We start from the raw sequence: 13,796 nt of genomic DNA, 5'->3' as shown, positions 1-13,796 counted from the left end.
GAAGTCATTTGCACTTGCAACCCTGATTGCACTTACCTGGGAGTAAGCCCTACTGAATTCAATTAAGCTTACTTTTGTGTAGACCCTGGTACATTGCAGTCCTAGCTGTCGTAACTATGTACATAGGATTGCAACCTTAAACGCACCCCCCCCCCGACACACACATAGGAAATGCACGCTTATTTAGGAGATGGAGTAAGCTTGCGCAGGATCGCGCTGCACCGAACACGAAAACGAAACGCAGAAGCAAGGACTGCATTTCCCAGCATGCCCGGAGACACAGAGCATGCGCAATGGGCGAAAACACATGTTGCAGCGTCCGCGTCCAAAGTTCAGCTGGATGTTCGTGATTTGGAGGAGCCGCGACAACATCTGGAATGGCAACTGGGCTGCGGTACCCGGGCAAGGTCGTCATAGTAACGGGGGGCACGCGGGGTATTGGCGAAGGCATCGTGAGAGAATTTGGTGAGGATGGAGGGAACCGGGGGGCGGCGGTTGGGGTTTGGGGCAAAGGAGTTTCTACAAATAAGTGCCGGGGCTCAAATATGCCAGGAAGGCTGGCCTGGAATCCTTGTTCCCCAATCTGTATGTGTTGAGATCGGAGAGGGACTGGATGAAGTTGCTTCTGATAGGAATGTTCTCTGCACGAGTTCAGAGGCGATGCTGACGTTATTGCAAAACCGAAACTTTTTGGACATAGTTCAGGCAGGGCAAAGAACATTTACCCTTCTCTGTAATGTTGTTGTTTTTTTACTGCATGGGTCAGTGTTGAGCCCTTGAACGGAAAACAGGAACTGGTGCCCGGACATGAGCTCTTCTTTTTCAGAAATGGGGAGGTGGGGGAAAGGGGAACGTGTTGTTGAAGCAATTTTTCAGTCGCCCTACCAGGAAATGCAGGGCATGCTGACTTTGCTGTGAAGCTCTTAAAGTGGAAAAGAGGACTCTGTAGCCCCTCCAGATGTCACAGAACTACATTTTCCATTATCCCTGGTCATTACTGGTGGGGGCCTCTCCACCCCTGTGTTAAAGGCACAAAGTTCTGCCTTTGTGGCTTTAGGTAGAGAATCTTCCTCCTAATATTGCCCTCTCACATGTTGGGCTGACAAAATACGCATATTTCAAAGAACAAGGTGGACATCTTTTTCTGGCAGGATTTCTGTACATGTGTGGCTTTACTTGGTGATTTTCCACCTGTAAGTCGCCACTGTTAATGGCCAGAGCCTAGGGGGTTGGATGGTAAGGCTTAATCTGAAGTCTAAGACAGGTTGAGCAGCCAAAAAAGGAGCATCTGGCTCTGATTGCCTAGGAAGCATAAGAAAAGCTGGTTTTGCTGACCTGCAAACATGAATCTTGTGGCACCTGAAAGATTAGAAGATTCATCATGGCATCAACATGGACTACAATCTCTTTCATCAGATGCCTGAAATTATATCTTTGGTTGGTAGGCTTTTTGCTGGAGGGGAAGTAAGTGTGGAATGCAAACAGGGAACAAAAGGAGTAATTAAATTAAGAGTTTGTGACAGGTAGGCATGCAACTGACCTTCTTTCGCATCCCCTTTTTGGGGATAGGCATATGTTGAATATCTGCTTGTCACTAAAGGCAGGGAGTCTCTGGCAGGATGCAGAAAGACAGGAATCTGAGTTCCAAATAGGTTCATATGTTTCGCGGCCAGTCATCAGTAGTGCAGTTCTTGAAGGCGTTTGTGATGCATGCGGAAGGTCCAGTTTCTGTCTTCCCAGTTCAGGCTTGGAAAGACCCCTGTCTGTCAGCTGGTGTTGGTCAGTGGTTCTCAAAGGGTGTGGCAGGGAGAATGGCAAGTGTGACAGGAAGATGCAAGGACAAAGAAACGTTTAAGCATTTCAGTATAGTGTAATACAGTCGTATCTTGGCTTTCGAACAGAATGCATTCCAGAAGTCAATTCGACTTCAGAAATGTTTGGAAACTAAAGCACAGCTTCCGATTGGCTGCAGGAGCATCCTGCAGCCAATCGTAAGCTGCGGAAGCCGCACTGGACGTTTGGCTTCCGAGGAAAAGTTCGCAAATTCAAACACCTACTTCCGGGTTTGTGGCGTTCGAATTCCAAGTTGTTTGTGAACTAAGCTGTTCGAAAACCAAGATACAACTGCATAGTATAGCATAGTATAGTATCAAAATATTATTTTTGGGGTACACAACCAGAAATAGTGTCTTTTCAAGAGCTTTGGTTACACTTCTACAGTTCTCCGCAACATATTGTTGTGACAGGGATTTTCAACTCTGACAAATTTGAAAGATCAGAAAAGAGAAAGATTTATTTGTGTTGATGAGGAGATGATAGTTTATTTGTCTCAAATTAGACCTGATATAAATGAGAAGATTACCTGGCAAAAGCAAGCTCACTCCTCTCATTAGGCTTGTATTATACATACTTAAGGTACATATCAAAGAGGCTTGTTTATAATTATATTTTGGGGATGAGTCATATTTTTTTTTTGCAGCTGAATTTATACTTTCTGGATGCCCCATGTCCTAAAGTATTTTATTCTATGTTATAAATTATGCACTGCTAGGAGTTGTTTCTTTTTGTTTTCCAATGTATTTCTTGTCAATTAAAAAATTGATGTGGCGTGAACAAATTTTTATTCTGTAAGAGAAAAAAAGTTTGAGAACCTCTCTGTAAACAATGGACCCAAGGGTCTGACTCTGGGATGATTTCTATGCTCCTGAGCAAGTGAGTTGCATGCATGTCTGAGAATTGGGCCTCTGGGATATTCATTTGCATTCATTTCTTCCCCTAACTTTCCTTCCCAGTTCGCCATGGAGCCAAAGTAGTCTTCTGTGCCCCAGGATCTGAAGGTGAGGCTTGGAAATCTTTCATTACCCCCATTCATTGTTGAAGGGCCCCCTCGGTCTCTCACTCCCAAATCGGTTTGGCTAATGCAAAGGAGATATGCAAGGTTAAGACAGCAGAGGGCAGCAAAATGTCCCAAGAAAGTTGAGAAAGAAAAGCATGGCTGGAAAAAACAGTCCCGTTTTGTGGCAGAGGTAGATATTCTGCAGGTGCAGGCTTACAAAAGATGCAGTGATGAAGCTGCACCTTTGAATTTCTGTCTGTCACGTAGGTGTCAAATTGTATAAAGAGCCCTGCAAGGAAAAGGGGGGAACCTAATTTTGCCTGCATACTTGCTGCAAAAGCAAACGTACACACTGCACTTCAAGTGGCAATATACAGCCCTGCTCTCTTTCTTTCCTCCTGGAGATTTTCTTCATTTAGGAAAAAGGTGTGTGTTTGGTCCTGAAAACTAGCAACTTGTGCGGTGGAATTTTTGTGCGAGGATTTAAAACCTGGGTCATGTCACTAGGGCAGCCTTTCTTCGCTCTTGTTACAGTCTGGGCCAGTTGCAACACCAGCCACTCAGAGTTGCTGGGAGACCCCCAGTCCCATCACAGAGTTACAGTTTCCAGAGTGGTTTGACAGTCAGTCCCTCTTCTCAGGGAGCTCTGGGAATTGTAGCTCTGGGAGGGGAATGGGGGGGCATTTCTTAACAACTCTTGGCACCCATAACAAATAATGTTTCTCAGGGTGATTTGGGAGAAGCTGTGGCAGTTTGAAGTGGCTTCATAGGACTTTGTGGGTCCACTGGCTGGGGAGAACTTTGTTCTCTGTGTGTCCTTCCTTTCTCTTCTGTTCCTCAGAAGGCCACAGTAACTCTGCTAGTTGTGACTGAGCTTTTATATTTTCCTGCAGGGGAAAGGGGAAAAGTTATTGAAAAGGAGCTGAATGATTCTGCAGGGCCTGGGGAAGGTCACTTTGAGGTCTGCGATGTCCTTCGTGAAACAGACATTAAGGTAAGCTGAAACTGTGGAGGAAGAAGAGTATTAAATTGGGGAAATTTCTCAGGCACATCCAAGACCAGCTTTTCCTTTGCTGAACAGGTTGTGAAAGCCCTCCCCCAAATTCCAGCTCTCTGTTATTTAAATTTTCTGCCTTTAGGGGCATTCCTCTTGCTGTCTGTGTCTGACCTTTTCCCACAGATCCAGAATAATTTCCCTGTTATTTGCTAAGTGCTTTCCTCACCAAAGTGACCCAAAGCGCTGTAACATTAAAGCCAATGTTGATACATGCCTTAAATAAATACTACACTAATGCATGCTACACTGTGTTTAAAAGCTTACCCTTATAGTAACAAATGTGATAAAAATGAAAGGCAGAAGTCACCCAAACGTGATTGGTGAATAGAGCAAACACATTTCCAATAGTTAGAGAAGCAATTGCCAAATAAAGTAATTTAATATAAAGCACCTTCTGTTTCAGCCTTTAAATACCTGCTGAAAACTGGTCTATTCCACCAGGCTTATGCAGGCAACTAAGAACACATCTTTCCATAACCATCAGTTGATGATCTCTGATTTTAAACATCTATGTGTTTTCATTATCTATAAATATTACTCTACACAGTTATGAGATTTATGGCTATAGTGGCATAGCTCCTCACTCTCGTTCAAGTAGCTGAATGTTCTAAAATTGTAAAGTTTTTTTTTGTTCTTTTTCCCGCGGCAATTATATTCATGCCCCTCCTTGCAGACTTTGGTTTCTGTGACCGTAGAACTTTACGGACAGCTTGACTGCCTGGTGAACAATGCTGGAGGCCGTGAGTTGTTTCCAAAATTTTGGGGGGCGTGGGAAGAATCAGGATGGTTGTCTCCTGGGAGGTGGGGCCCTCTTTGATTAATCAACAACGGCAATACGGCCACGAGGACTGGGAACCTCGGAGGAAAGACAGCTTTGTGGTTGTCTTTTTACAAAACCAAAGAGAATTATTGGATTATTGTAACTCGCTCTACGTGGGGCTGCCCTTGAGACTGACCCAGAAACTCCAGCGGGTGCAGAATGCTGCAGCAAGACTCCTTACGGGGTCCTCACTGCGAGATCACATTCACCCGGTGCTATACCAGCTGCACTGGCTCCCGGTGGAGTACAGGATCAGGTTTAAGGTGCTGGTTTTAACCTTCAAAGCCCTATATGGCCTAGGACCCTCGTACCTACAGGACCGCCTCTCCTGGTATGTCCCACGGAGGAACTTACGGTCTTCAGACAAAAACATCTTGGAGGTCCCAGGCCACAGAGTGGTTAGGCTGGCCTCAACCAGAGCCAGGGCTTTTTCGGATGTGGCTCCAATCTGGTGGAACGCTCTGTCACAAGAGACTAGGGCCCTGCGGGACTTGACATCTTTCCGCAGTGCCTGCAAGACAGAGCTGTTCCACCAGGCCTTTGGCCAGGGCACAGCCTGACTCCTTCCTTTGGCAATCTTCACAGAACTCTAGCCCAATGGTTGCCATCAATTTGATTTGAATTAATTTTATAATGAAATGGTTTTATGTTGTTAGCTGCCCTGAGCCCGGCTTCGACTGGGGAGGGTGGGATATAAATAAAAAAATATTATTATTTATTAAAACCCATCACAGTGAATGTCTGTGTTTCTTTGACAGTTTAGGACTGGGGAGGAGAACTTATGGGCTGTTTTCTTGAAAGTTGGTGGAAGCCTATTGAGATGGAGGGGGCAGGGAGACATGGGAAGGGGGGGGCAAAGCCCTCTGCAAACTGCATTCAGACCCCGGGCAACAGGATAGCAGAAAGAGAGCGTAGAGGAGTTAGAGGGAAAAAGGGGGTGGTGGCCCAGCTTTTCACCAACTCTGGCCTCCAACAGATTACCACTGAGTGAATGCATGGTCCTCCCCTGGTGTAGGGCATTCTAAGCACTTCATATGAGTTATTCCATCAGCTCCAAGGCTTACTGTTATCCCCATTTTGCAGATGGAGGACTGAGGTTGAGGGAGGGAGGGAGTTGCTTGCTTAAGGCTGCTCTTAGAAAGGAGTGAGGAGGGTTCAGCCTATGGGAACTTTTTGTCTCCTAGCTGCTCTGTTCCACAAGCTGCCTTTCGTTTCTGGGATTAAGCTCTGACCCATGAATATCCTTGCAGGTGTTGTACCTTTTATGTCAAGGAGCAAAACCTAAGCCCTTATTGGAAAGGAAGCAAAACTAATTAGGATACTTTTCATTGGGGGAAGGGACACCCAACTCTCATTTTTATATCTGATGTTGGATCTGTAATATTTACATCCCCTCTAAGATGGTTTAGGAACGACAATGAATGTTGAGTCTTCTTGCAAACAGATCCTCCTGACCAAACCATAGATGACATGTCTGCACAGGAGTTCCGCAGCCTTATGGACCTCAATGTGGTGAGCTGCTTCTTAGCCACTAAGGTGAGCGATTCCAGTTTTGTACTTGGGATACTGCCTTTATACCAAGCCAGGCCACTGGTCCATCTGGCTGAGAATTATCTGTACTGAATGTTCTGAAATTGCTGAGATATTTGGGGGGGGGGTCTCTTTCCACCTTGCATGACATCTTGTCTTTTTATATCACTGTTTCTCTAGCGGTGGCTGTGCTCCTTAGGACTGGTAGGGGTAGAAGGCAGGGACACATGAACACTTCACCATTTAAAGCCCTGTGATGCCACTTTAAACAGTCATGGCTTCCCTCAAAGAATCATGGGAACTGCAAGTTGTTACAGGTGCTGAGAGTCGTTAGGAGACTCATCTTCCCCTCCTACAGTTCCCAGAGCTCCAGTGACATAGCGTGGGGGGTGCAGGGGGGGCCGGCCGCACCGGGCGCAACATCTGGGGGTTAGGGTCAGGGGGCGCAAATCCACAGGTTAGGGGGCACAAATTACTTGCCTTGCCCTGGGTGCTGACAACCCACGCTACGCCACTGCAGAGCTCCCTGGAAAGAGGGGTTGATTGTTAAACCGCTCTCAAAGAAACCAGCTTTAATCCCTGGCCTCTCTTGTTAAAGTAATAATTATAATATAATAATAATTTATTATTTATACCCTGCCCATCTGGGTGGGTTTCCCCAGCCACTCTGGGTGGCTCCCAACAGAGGACTAAAAACAGAATAAAACTTCAAACATTAAAAACTTCCCAAAGCAGGACTGCCTTCATATGTCTTCTAAAAGTAAGGTAGTTGTTTATTTCCTTGACATCTGATGGGAGAGCGTTCCACAGGGCGGGTGCCACTACCGAGAAGGCCCTCTGCCTGGTAATATTGGGTAGGCCTCCTGGGAAAGTCCTTCAGTCATAGGAGACCAAGCGTGTCCTCCAGATGTCGATGGACTACAACTCCCATCATCTGTGCCTGTTGCTTGCTGGGGTTGAGTCCACAAAATCTGGAGGTCACATTGGTTACTCCTGGAGTCAAGACCATTAATCTTCAGCTGGTGGGTCATGGACTCTACAACGTGGGGATCTAAGATGATCTAAAGTGGGTTGCAACAGCAGCACTTACCAGCAAACAAACACACAATGAGAACAAGTTGGAAGTGGGTTCCTAAATGCATGTTTGGGTTAATGGTGGGTCCCAGCTGAGCCAATTCTGGAGTAGACAATACTGTGCTAGATAGATCAATGGTCTGGCTCCATTCAAGGCAGCTTCATCTGTTGGGATCTTTACTCTTGCGAGCAGGCCGCCTTGCCTCACCTCCGCAAAACGAAAGGGAACATCATCAACATCGCCAGCCTTGTTGGGCTCATTGGACAGAAGTATGCAGTGCCATATGTTGCAACCAAGGTAATCCAGAGCAACACCTAGAACTTGGATTCAGGTGCCCATCCTTCCCACCCTCCCCTTCTGGTTGTAAAGATTGGGCCACCAACTTTTGTTTACAAGCATCTGCTTCTGTGCTCTTAATCACAAGGGATAATCCCAAATGATAGTGCCTGCCTTTGTGCCATTGAAAATCCACTTTCTGATTTCCACATATCCAGCTGCTATTTAACGACACAGGAGCAAGTCAGCTTTCCCCACCCTGGTCAGTTGGCAATTCTGTCTAAACCTCTGTGTGTGTGTGTGTGTGTGTGTGTGTTTGCTTACCATGTCCAAAACAAATTGACTAGCTTTATTACACCAGGCTTAAACCTCCCTGAAACACAAATGACCAGTGCAGTTTTTTCGTTTTTTAAAAAAACAGAATTCCATAATTTAACTAAGGGCTCTTCTGTCTTTCAACCTATTCAGTTTTGGATTAGCCTCTTGTGGTTGATGTAATTCAGTGGGATTACTTATTTGCAACATCATTAAAATAAAAAAGTCACCCAAGATGGGAGCAAAGCGGTAAGAAATCATTGGCCTGTTATTTGGGTTGCCAACTTTTAATTGTCGATACCTTCTTTCATTCCATTTGCCAGAGGAACGCAAGGGACATTGTCAATTTACACGCCAAGAAAAGCTTCAGATTGTTTTCTGTACAGCAAGATGCTGTCAGAGGCAGTGTCATTTCCTCCTCCCCTCTGGTCCATTGGTAACCCTCCCTATTAATGCCTCTGACTTTGCAGGGTGCTGTTACTGCAATGACAAAAGCTATGGCCATCGACGAGAGCAAATATGGTGTCCGAGTCAACAGGTACTGTAGTGGCAGCTGGCAGTGAAGTTCTGTTGTGCACGAGGCCTTCCAGGGCGATCAGCTTTCCTCCTTCCATGTGTGCAGGGTGTTGGTTTGGACACCTTTTCAAACAAAAGTATGGGAAATGTAGAGGATTTTGCACAAAGTTCTGAAAGGATCCCTCCGGACTTGGTGAATGCGCAAATGGCAAATGCGGTTCAGTGTTAGCAAGTGCCATGTGATGCACACATTGGGGCAAAATAGATCTTAACTTCACATCTGAACTGGCAGGTGGCTTGACCAGGAAATAATGGGTAACGGTGGATGACTCAGTGAGGATGTCAACCCGGCGTGTACAGGGATGCTAGACATGATTGAAATCTAGACATGATTTAACTCAGGCAGGTGTTACCCTGGCCATATCTGCAGTCTCCAGGAATGGATGTAGCTGGAGCACAACTTATTTATTGGCAGGACATTAGCAACCAAGCATAAGATTTCACTGTGAATTATAATTATAAATTACCTTATATACCACCTTTGTCTTCCAAGGAGCTCAAGGTGGTGTACATTGTTTCCCCCCTCCCCATTTTATTCTCACAACAACCCTGTGAGGTAGGTTAGGTTGAGAACTGGCGACTGGCCCAAGGTCACTCATTGAGCTTCATGGCTGCGTGGGGATTTGAACCTTGATCTTCCAGGTCCTAATCTGATACTCTAACCACTGGCTCTCTCTGAATCAAATTTAAAGTCAATATGGGAGTCTTTACTTCTGGAAATAACAAAGGGGGGACATCTTTCCTCACTAATTTTGAAATGGATCTGCTCTATTTTCCTTGCTTTCTACCTCTCCACCCCCCTCTTTTTTTAAAAAAGAAACCCCCAACTATTTGAATTCCAGCATCTCACCTGGCAATATCTGGACTCCTATGTGGGAGAAGCTTGCAAGCCAGACAGCTGACCCAGAAGCAACGATCCAGGAAGGCATAGATGCTCAGGCAAGTGCATTGTGAGGAAACAGGCCTGGTGTAGCTAAAGGGAAAAGGTTCCATCCTACAAAAGGGTAGTGTAGGTGTTGTAAACAAAAATTGCCCTTTTCCCTTATGGGGTATCCCAGAGCCCATATAGAGTCCTTACATAGGTTCCCTATTGGTAGGAGAGAATAACAGAGGCCAACCAGAGAATATTGAGAAGCAAAGCAACTAGTAAGCTTGATCTTTATTGATCTGTTGCAACAGGGTGCTCCCCTCACCCGCAGGAGAGGAAGAGGAACCCAGAAAATTGGTGTGCAATTGCCACCCTGTAGATGAAGACCACCCCCAGAAACATCATACATACATCACATAAGGGGTGTTACCTAAGACCACCCCTCAGATACATCATACCTACATCACAGAAAAGGCGGTCTAAACAGAAATTTGAATGTTGTTTTTCTCCTGTCGTTGTTTATCTCCTGTCTGGCAGGTTATTTGATTGGATTGCTGGGGTAGCCTGGCCAGTCTTTTGTAATACTTAGTTCCTGGGCCATGTCACAGGCTCACACCCTATTAAAACATAGACATACCATTAAGACAGGATTTGTGAAGGAAAAGACAATGGGGAGGCTTTTCCATTTTCCTTTGACCTTGCAGAGAAAACATTTGGTCAGTTTGGGACAGTTTGGGAATCAAAATGGTTCCAGGTCAGTCTTCCTGTGCTGATCTATGTACATGCTTGGTTGGTACACTTACGAACATATCAAAGACCTCAAAATTCCTATCACATAGCCAACACCTGGGGGGGGGGGATATGGCCAGACCTCTGCACCAAGGAAGCCCTGATCCTGCAACCTCCCTATAGTGTGCAAATTAATGACATTTGTATATATGAGCTATTTCTGCATAGATCCAGTGTCAGGAACCTGTGGCCCTCCAGGTGTAGCTAAACTACCACTCCCATCACCCCTAGCCATTGGCCATGCTTGCTGGGCCTGATGGGAGTTGTAGTTCAGCAACATGCGGCAGGCCGAAGACCACCCACCCCTGGCGTGGCTGCCAATTTTTCTGTTTGGTTATGGGAAAAGCCAAAGTGTCATGCAAAGCATTGGACGTCTCACTAATCAGCTTCTTAGCCTGACCTCTTAACTTTTGAGATCTCATAGATTTATGGACTAGAAACTTGTTTTGGTGTTTTTTTTAACTGAGTCTCAGGGGCTAGAAACTTGTGTCTTCTTTAAACTGAACGCTAAGAGTATGAAGTAAAAGCACCAGGTGGGAGGAATGGGCTGTGCACACTCATAATATAAGGTGCAAAATACTGATTTCCCTCTCAACTGTATTTGCAGCTTTTGGGAAGAATGGGGACCCCAGCGGAATGTGCTGCAGCTGCTCTGTACCTCGCTTCTGAGGCCACCTTCTGCACTGGCATCAACTTGGTGCTTAGTGGCGGAGCGGAACTTGGATACGCACAGAAGAGCCACAGAGAGCTGAATCCCAGCTTGGAAGACTAGTTGGAGTCAGCAAAGAAAGTACGAATGTCTTCAGTGGTTAGTTGATAAGGTGGGCTGATCAGAACAGCTGCAGCTCCAGTGTTGATTTTACTCAAGCCATCCTTTCAAAAAGACAGAACGTCCGCAGGATAGCGACTATGTTTTTATCTGTCTTAGCCAAAACAGTAAGAGCCCTGTGGCACTTTTAAAGACTTAACAAATCCAGATATGCCCCAAGGATGAAGGGGATTCTTCGCCACACACACACACAGAGAGAGAGAGAGAGAGAGAGCAGGTTTTCACACCTGTCTCTGACAATTGCTTAGCAAGCAGAAAGGCAACAGCTCAAGCTTTTCCAGTATAGTGGTACCTCGGGTTACATACGCTTCAGGTTACAGACTCCGCTAACCCAGAAATAGAACCTCGGGTTAAGAACTTTACCTCAGGATGAGAACAGAAATCGTGCTCCAGTGGCGCGGCAGCAGCAGGAGGCCCCATTAGCTAAAGTAGTGCTTCAGGTTAAGAACAGTTTCAGGTTAAGAAAGAACCTCCGGAACAAATTAAGTACTTAACCTGAGGTACCACTGTACTTTTATGTTCCCATGTAGGGCAGGAGTAAGGGGACCTCTGGCCCACAACCCAATTATGGCCTGCAAGGCTGTTTTCCCCAAACTAAACCCACCTGTCCCAAACCTGACCCCATTTGTGATGTCAACTGTGGGGCAGGCAGAGGCATCGCTGGATCGGCTGTGAGATCCAGATTCCCACAGCCAGTCCTTGTAGAAAGCAGGTTTGAAGTCGCTGCCCATCTTGAGCCTGAAGATAAGCAGTGCTTTGAAGCCCCGTGATGTAATTGTGACATCAGGCATTTGACAGGTGGGTAGTCCACCCACCTGCCTATCAAATTTGGTCTTTTGAAGACTAGGGGAGAAAAGGATCTGGCCCACTGGAACAGTGAATAACCCTGTTTGCCATGGAGCTAAAGGCATAGGAGCATAGTCAGAAGAACAGTGGCAACCCGGTCCTTAATATTGCTTTACATGTTCTAGGCCTTAATACTGAAAACAGGTTTTACAGCTTAGCCCCAAGGAGTTCCTAGATAACACCATAGGCCTGTTTGTCATGCAAATATGCTCAAGGTCAGCTGGACCTTGAAGCTGAGCATGTGGCGGAGAAGATTTTGTTATATTTAACATGTGCCTTTTGATCAGGGACCATGGAAATTCTTATCCTGAATCTGCTTGTTAAATAAATACGTTGGAAAAGACTGCCTTAAAAATGTGACGCCCCATTGGGCTTTAATGCTGTTGGCCAACAAAGATTATCATCTAAAAAAAAAAGCACCACCCCACCTGATTTCTCCAAGAAATTGACGAGCTTATGGGGCTTGTCCCCCCGCAGCTTTTATCCTCACAACCATCCTGTGAAATCAGCCAGTCCTTGTGTCCACAGTGCTTTAAAATGATTCGAGTCGGAGAACCCACCCAAAGGAGTTGGGCCTCCTGGTCAGAGACTAGATTCTGTGGCCTCGTTCCAACTTTTGCACCTTACCCAGGCTTCTGTTCTGTTCCTCTAACTCTGTTCAAATGCCATGTGGGTAGATTGATTGTATCTGTTTGCAAAGAGAACTTCCAGCATGACCATCTGATCAGGGGTGAGGTGGGCTGGGGGTGGAATGCCCTGACTTGCACCTGTTCCTTTAAGAATAGCTTGATTTGCAGAAATCAGCCACTGAATGTGCTCATGGCCATGAGATAAAAAAACCCTGCCTATTAATTGTAGGAGTACCCTCCTTTTTAAAACACACACACACAGCCAGATCTCCATGATGGGCAGTATATATACTATCTAAATAGGGCTATTTTGTGGTTGTGTTTAACCCTTTGAAAAGGATCTCTGGCATATCTTTGCTCCAACTGAGGCTGACCGTGAATGCTGCTTTGGAAAAGGATGTCTGCATAAACAGAATAAAGAGTGCACAAGGAGACCAAGGCACAGTTCCTGTTTTAACAGCTGTTCCCACCCCAGAGGCAGCTGTGTCTCTGCTCTGTTGGGGGGGGGGGTAGCTGCGTTGAACAGCCAGCATCTTCTGCGGTAATGAGCAGTCCATGCAGCAAAATCAATTACTCCAGGGCTTCCTTAATTGCTTCTTTCAAGCCAATTAACTAATGTCCTGGAGAAACAGAGCATTAGCTCTTCATTGACTAGGTACGTGCTAGAATTTCTGGTTGCCACTCCATGCCCCCAAGAACAGCCACTGCTGCATGAGAAGTGCAGGTGGGGAAGGCAACTTCACATGTTGAGTTTCTGGCTGCCAACACGTACAACAATACTGCCCTGAAAATATAGCAACCCTCTTCATAAAACCTCAGTCCCTCTGTCTCCTGTCAAACTATGGGTGGGTGGGTTGTGGTCACTCCCTCTGACAATGTCGTTGTTGTCGTCGTTATGTGTGTGTGTCAAATTTATATATTTTCTATTGCTTAATGCTTACACGGCTTCTAAACCAAAATATTTAAAACTAATTCTATAACGTCTGCATTTAAAGCAGTATCATACCACTTCAAACAGTCATGGCGTCCCCCAAAGAATCCTGGGAAGAGTAGTTTGTTAAGGGAGCTGAAGGTTGTTATGACACCCCAATTCCCCTTCCAGAACACATATTCCCAGAGTCCTTTAAAGTCACCCCTCGTTCCATGGAACTGAGAATGGTAGCTCTGCGAGAGGAAGAGGGGGCTCCTAACAACTCCTAGCACCAAACAACAAACTTCAGCCCCCAAAATTATTTGGGGGAAAGCTATGACTGTTTAAAATGGTATGATATTGCTTTAAATGTGCAGTGCAGATGGGGCCTTAAAATACAGTATAATTAAAAAGAGACCATAAAACAACCCTATTAAAAT

The 13,796-nt window shown here is 45.7% G+C and overlaps 1 protein-coding gene across 5 annotated transcripts; it reads left to right on the top strand.

Annotated features, from left to right (window-relative positions):
- The first annotated feature begins 252 nt into the window (after positions 1-252).
- HSD17B14 (hydroxysteroid 17-beta dehydrogenase 14) lies at positions 253-12,878 on the top strand. 5 transcript variants are annotated; one of them, XM_082197080.1, is made up of 9 exons: positions 253-394; positions 2,793-2,837; positions 3,730-3,830; positions 4,567-4,633; positions 6,158-6,249; positions 7,511-7,615; positions 8,380-8,447; positions 9,328-9,424; positions 10,750-12,878. In XM_082197080.1, the coding sequence occupies exons 1-9, from the start codon at positions 268-270 to the stop codon at positions 10,912-10,914; spliced, it is 867 nt and encodes a 288-aa protein (XP_082053206.1). In that variant the 5' UTR covers positions 253-267; the 3' UTR covers positions 10,915-12,878. The 5 variants fall into 5 exon arrangements, with proteins under 5 accessions (XP_082053206.1, XP_082053210.1, XP_082053208.1 ...); XM_082197084.1 differs by having other exon boundaries at positions 9,303-9,424; positions 10,750-10,887; XM_082197081.1 differs by having other exon boundaries at positions 272-407.
- The last annotated feature ends 918 nt before the right edge of the window (positions 12,879-13,796 follow it).

This window comes from Podarcis vaucheri (assembly GCF_965113315.1).
Source record: "Podarcis vaucheri genome assembly, chromosome: 13".
Classification (NCBI taxonomy): Eukaryota; Metazoa; Chordata; class Lepidosauria; order Squamata; family Lacertidae; genus Podarcis; species Podarcis vaucheri.
This window is presented reverse-complemented; position numbering and strand designations above follow the sequence as displayed.

Coding starts and splice junctions, on each gene's coding strand:
- HSD17B14 (XM_082197080.1), top strand. CDS start 268: ATGCCCGGAGACACAGAGCATGCGCAATGGGCGAAAACACATGTTGCA. Junction 2,838..3,729: donor CTGTGCCCCAGGATCTGAAG/GTGAGGCTTGGA, acceptor ATTTTCCTGCAG/GGGAAAGGGGAAAAGTTATT. Junction 7,616..8,379: donor TGCCATATGTTGCAACCAAG/GTAATCCAGAGC, acceptor CTGACTTTGCAG/GGTGCTGTTACTGCAATGAC.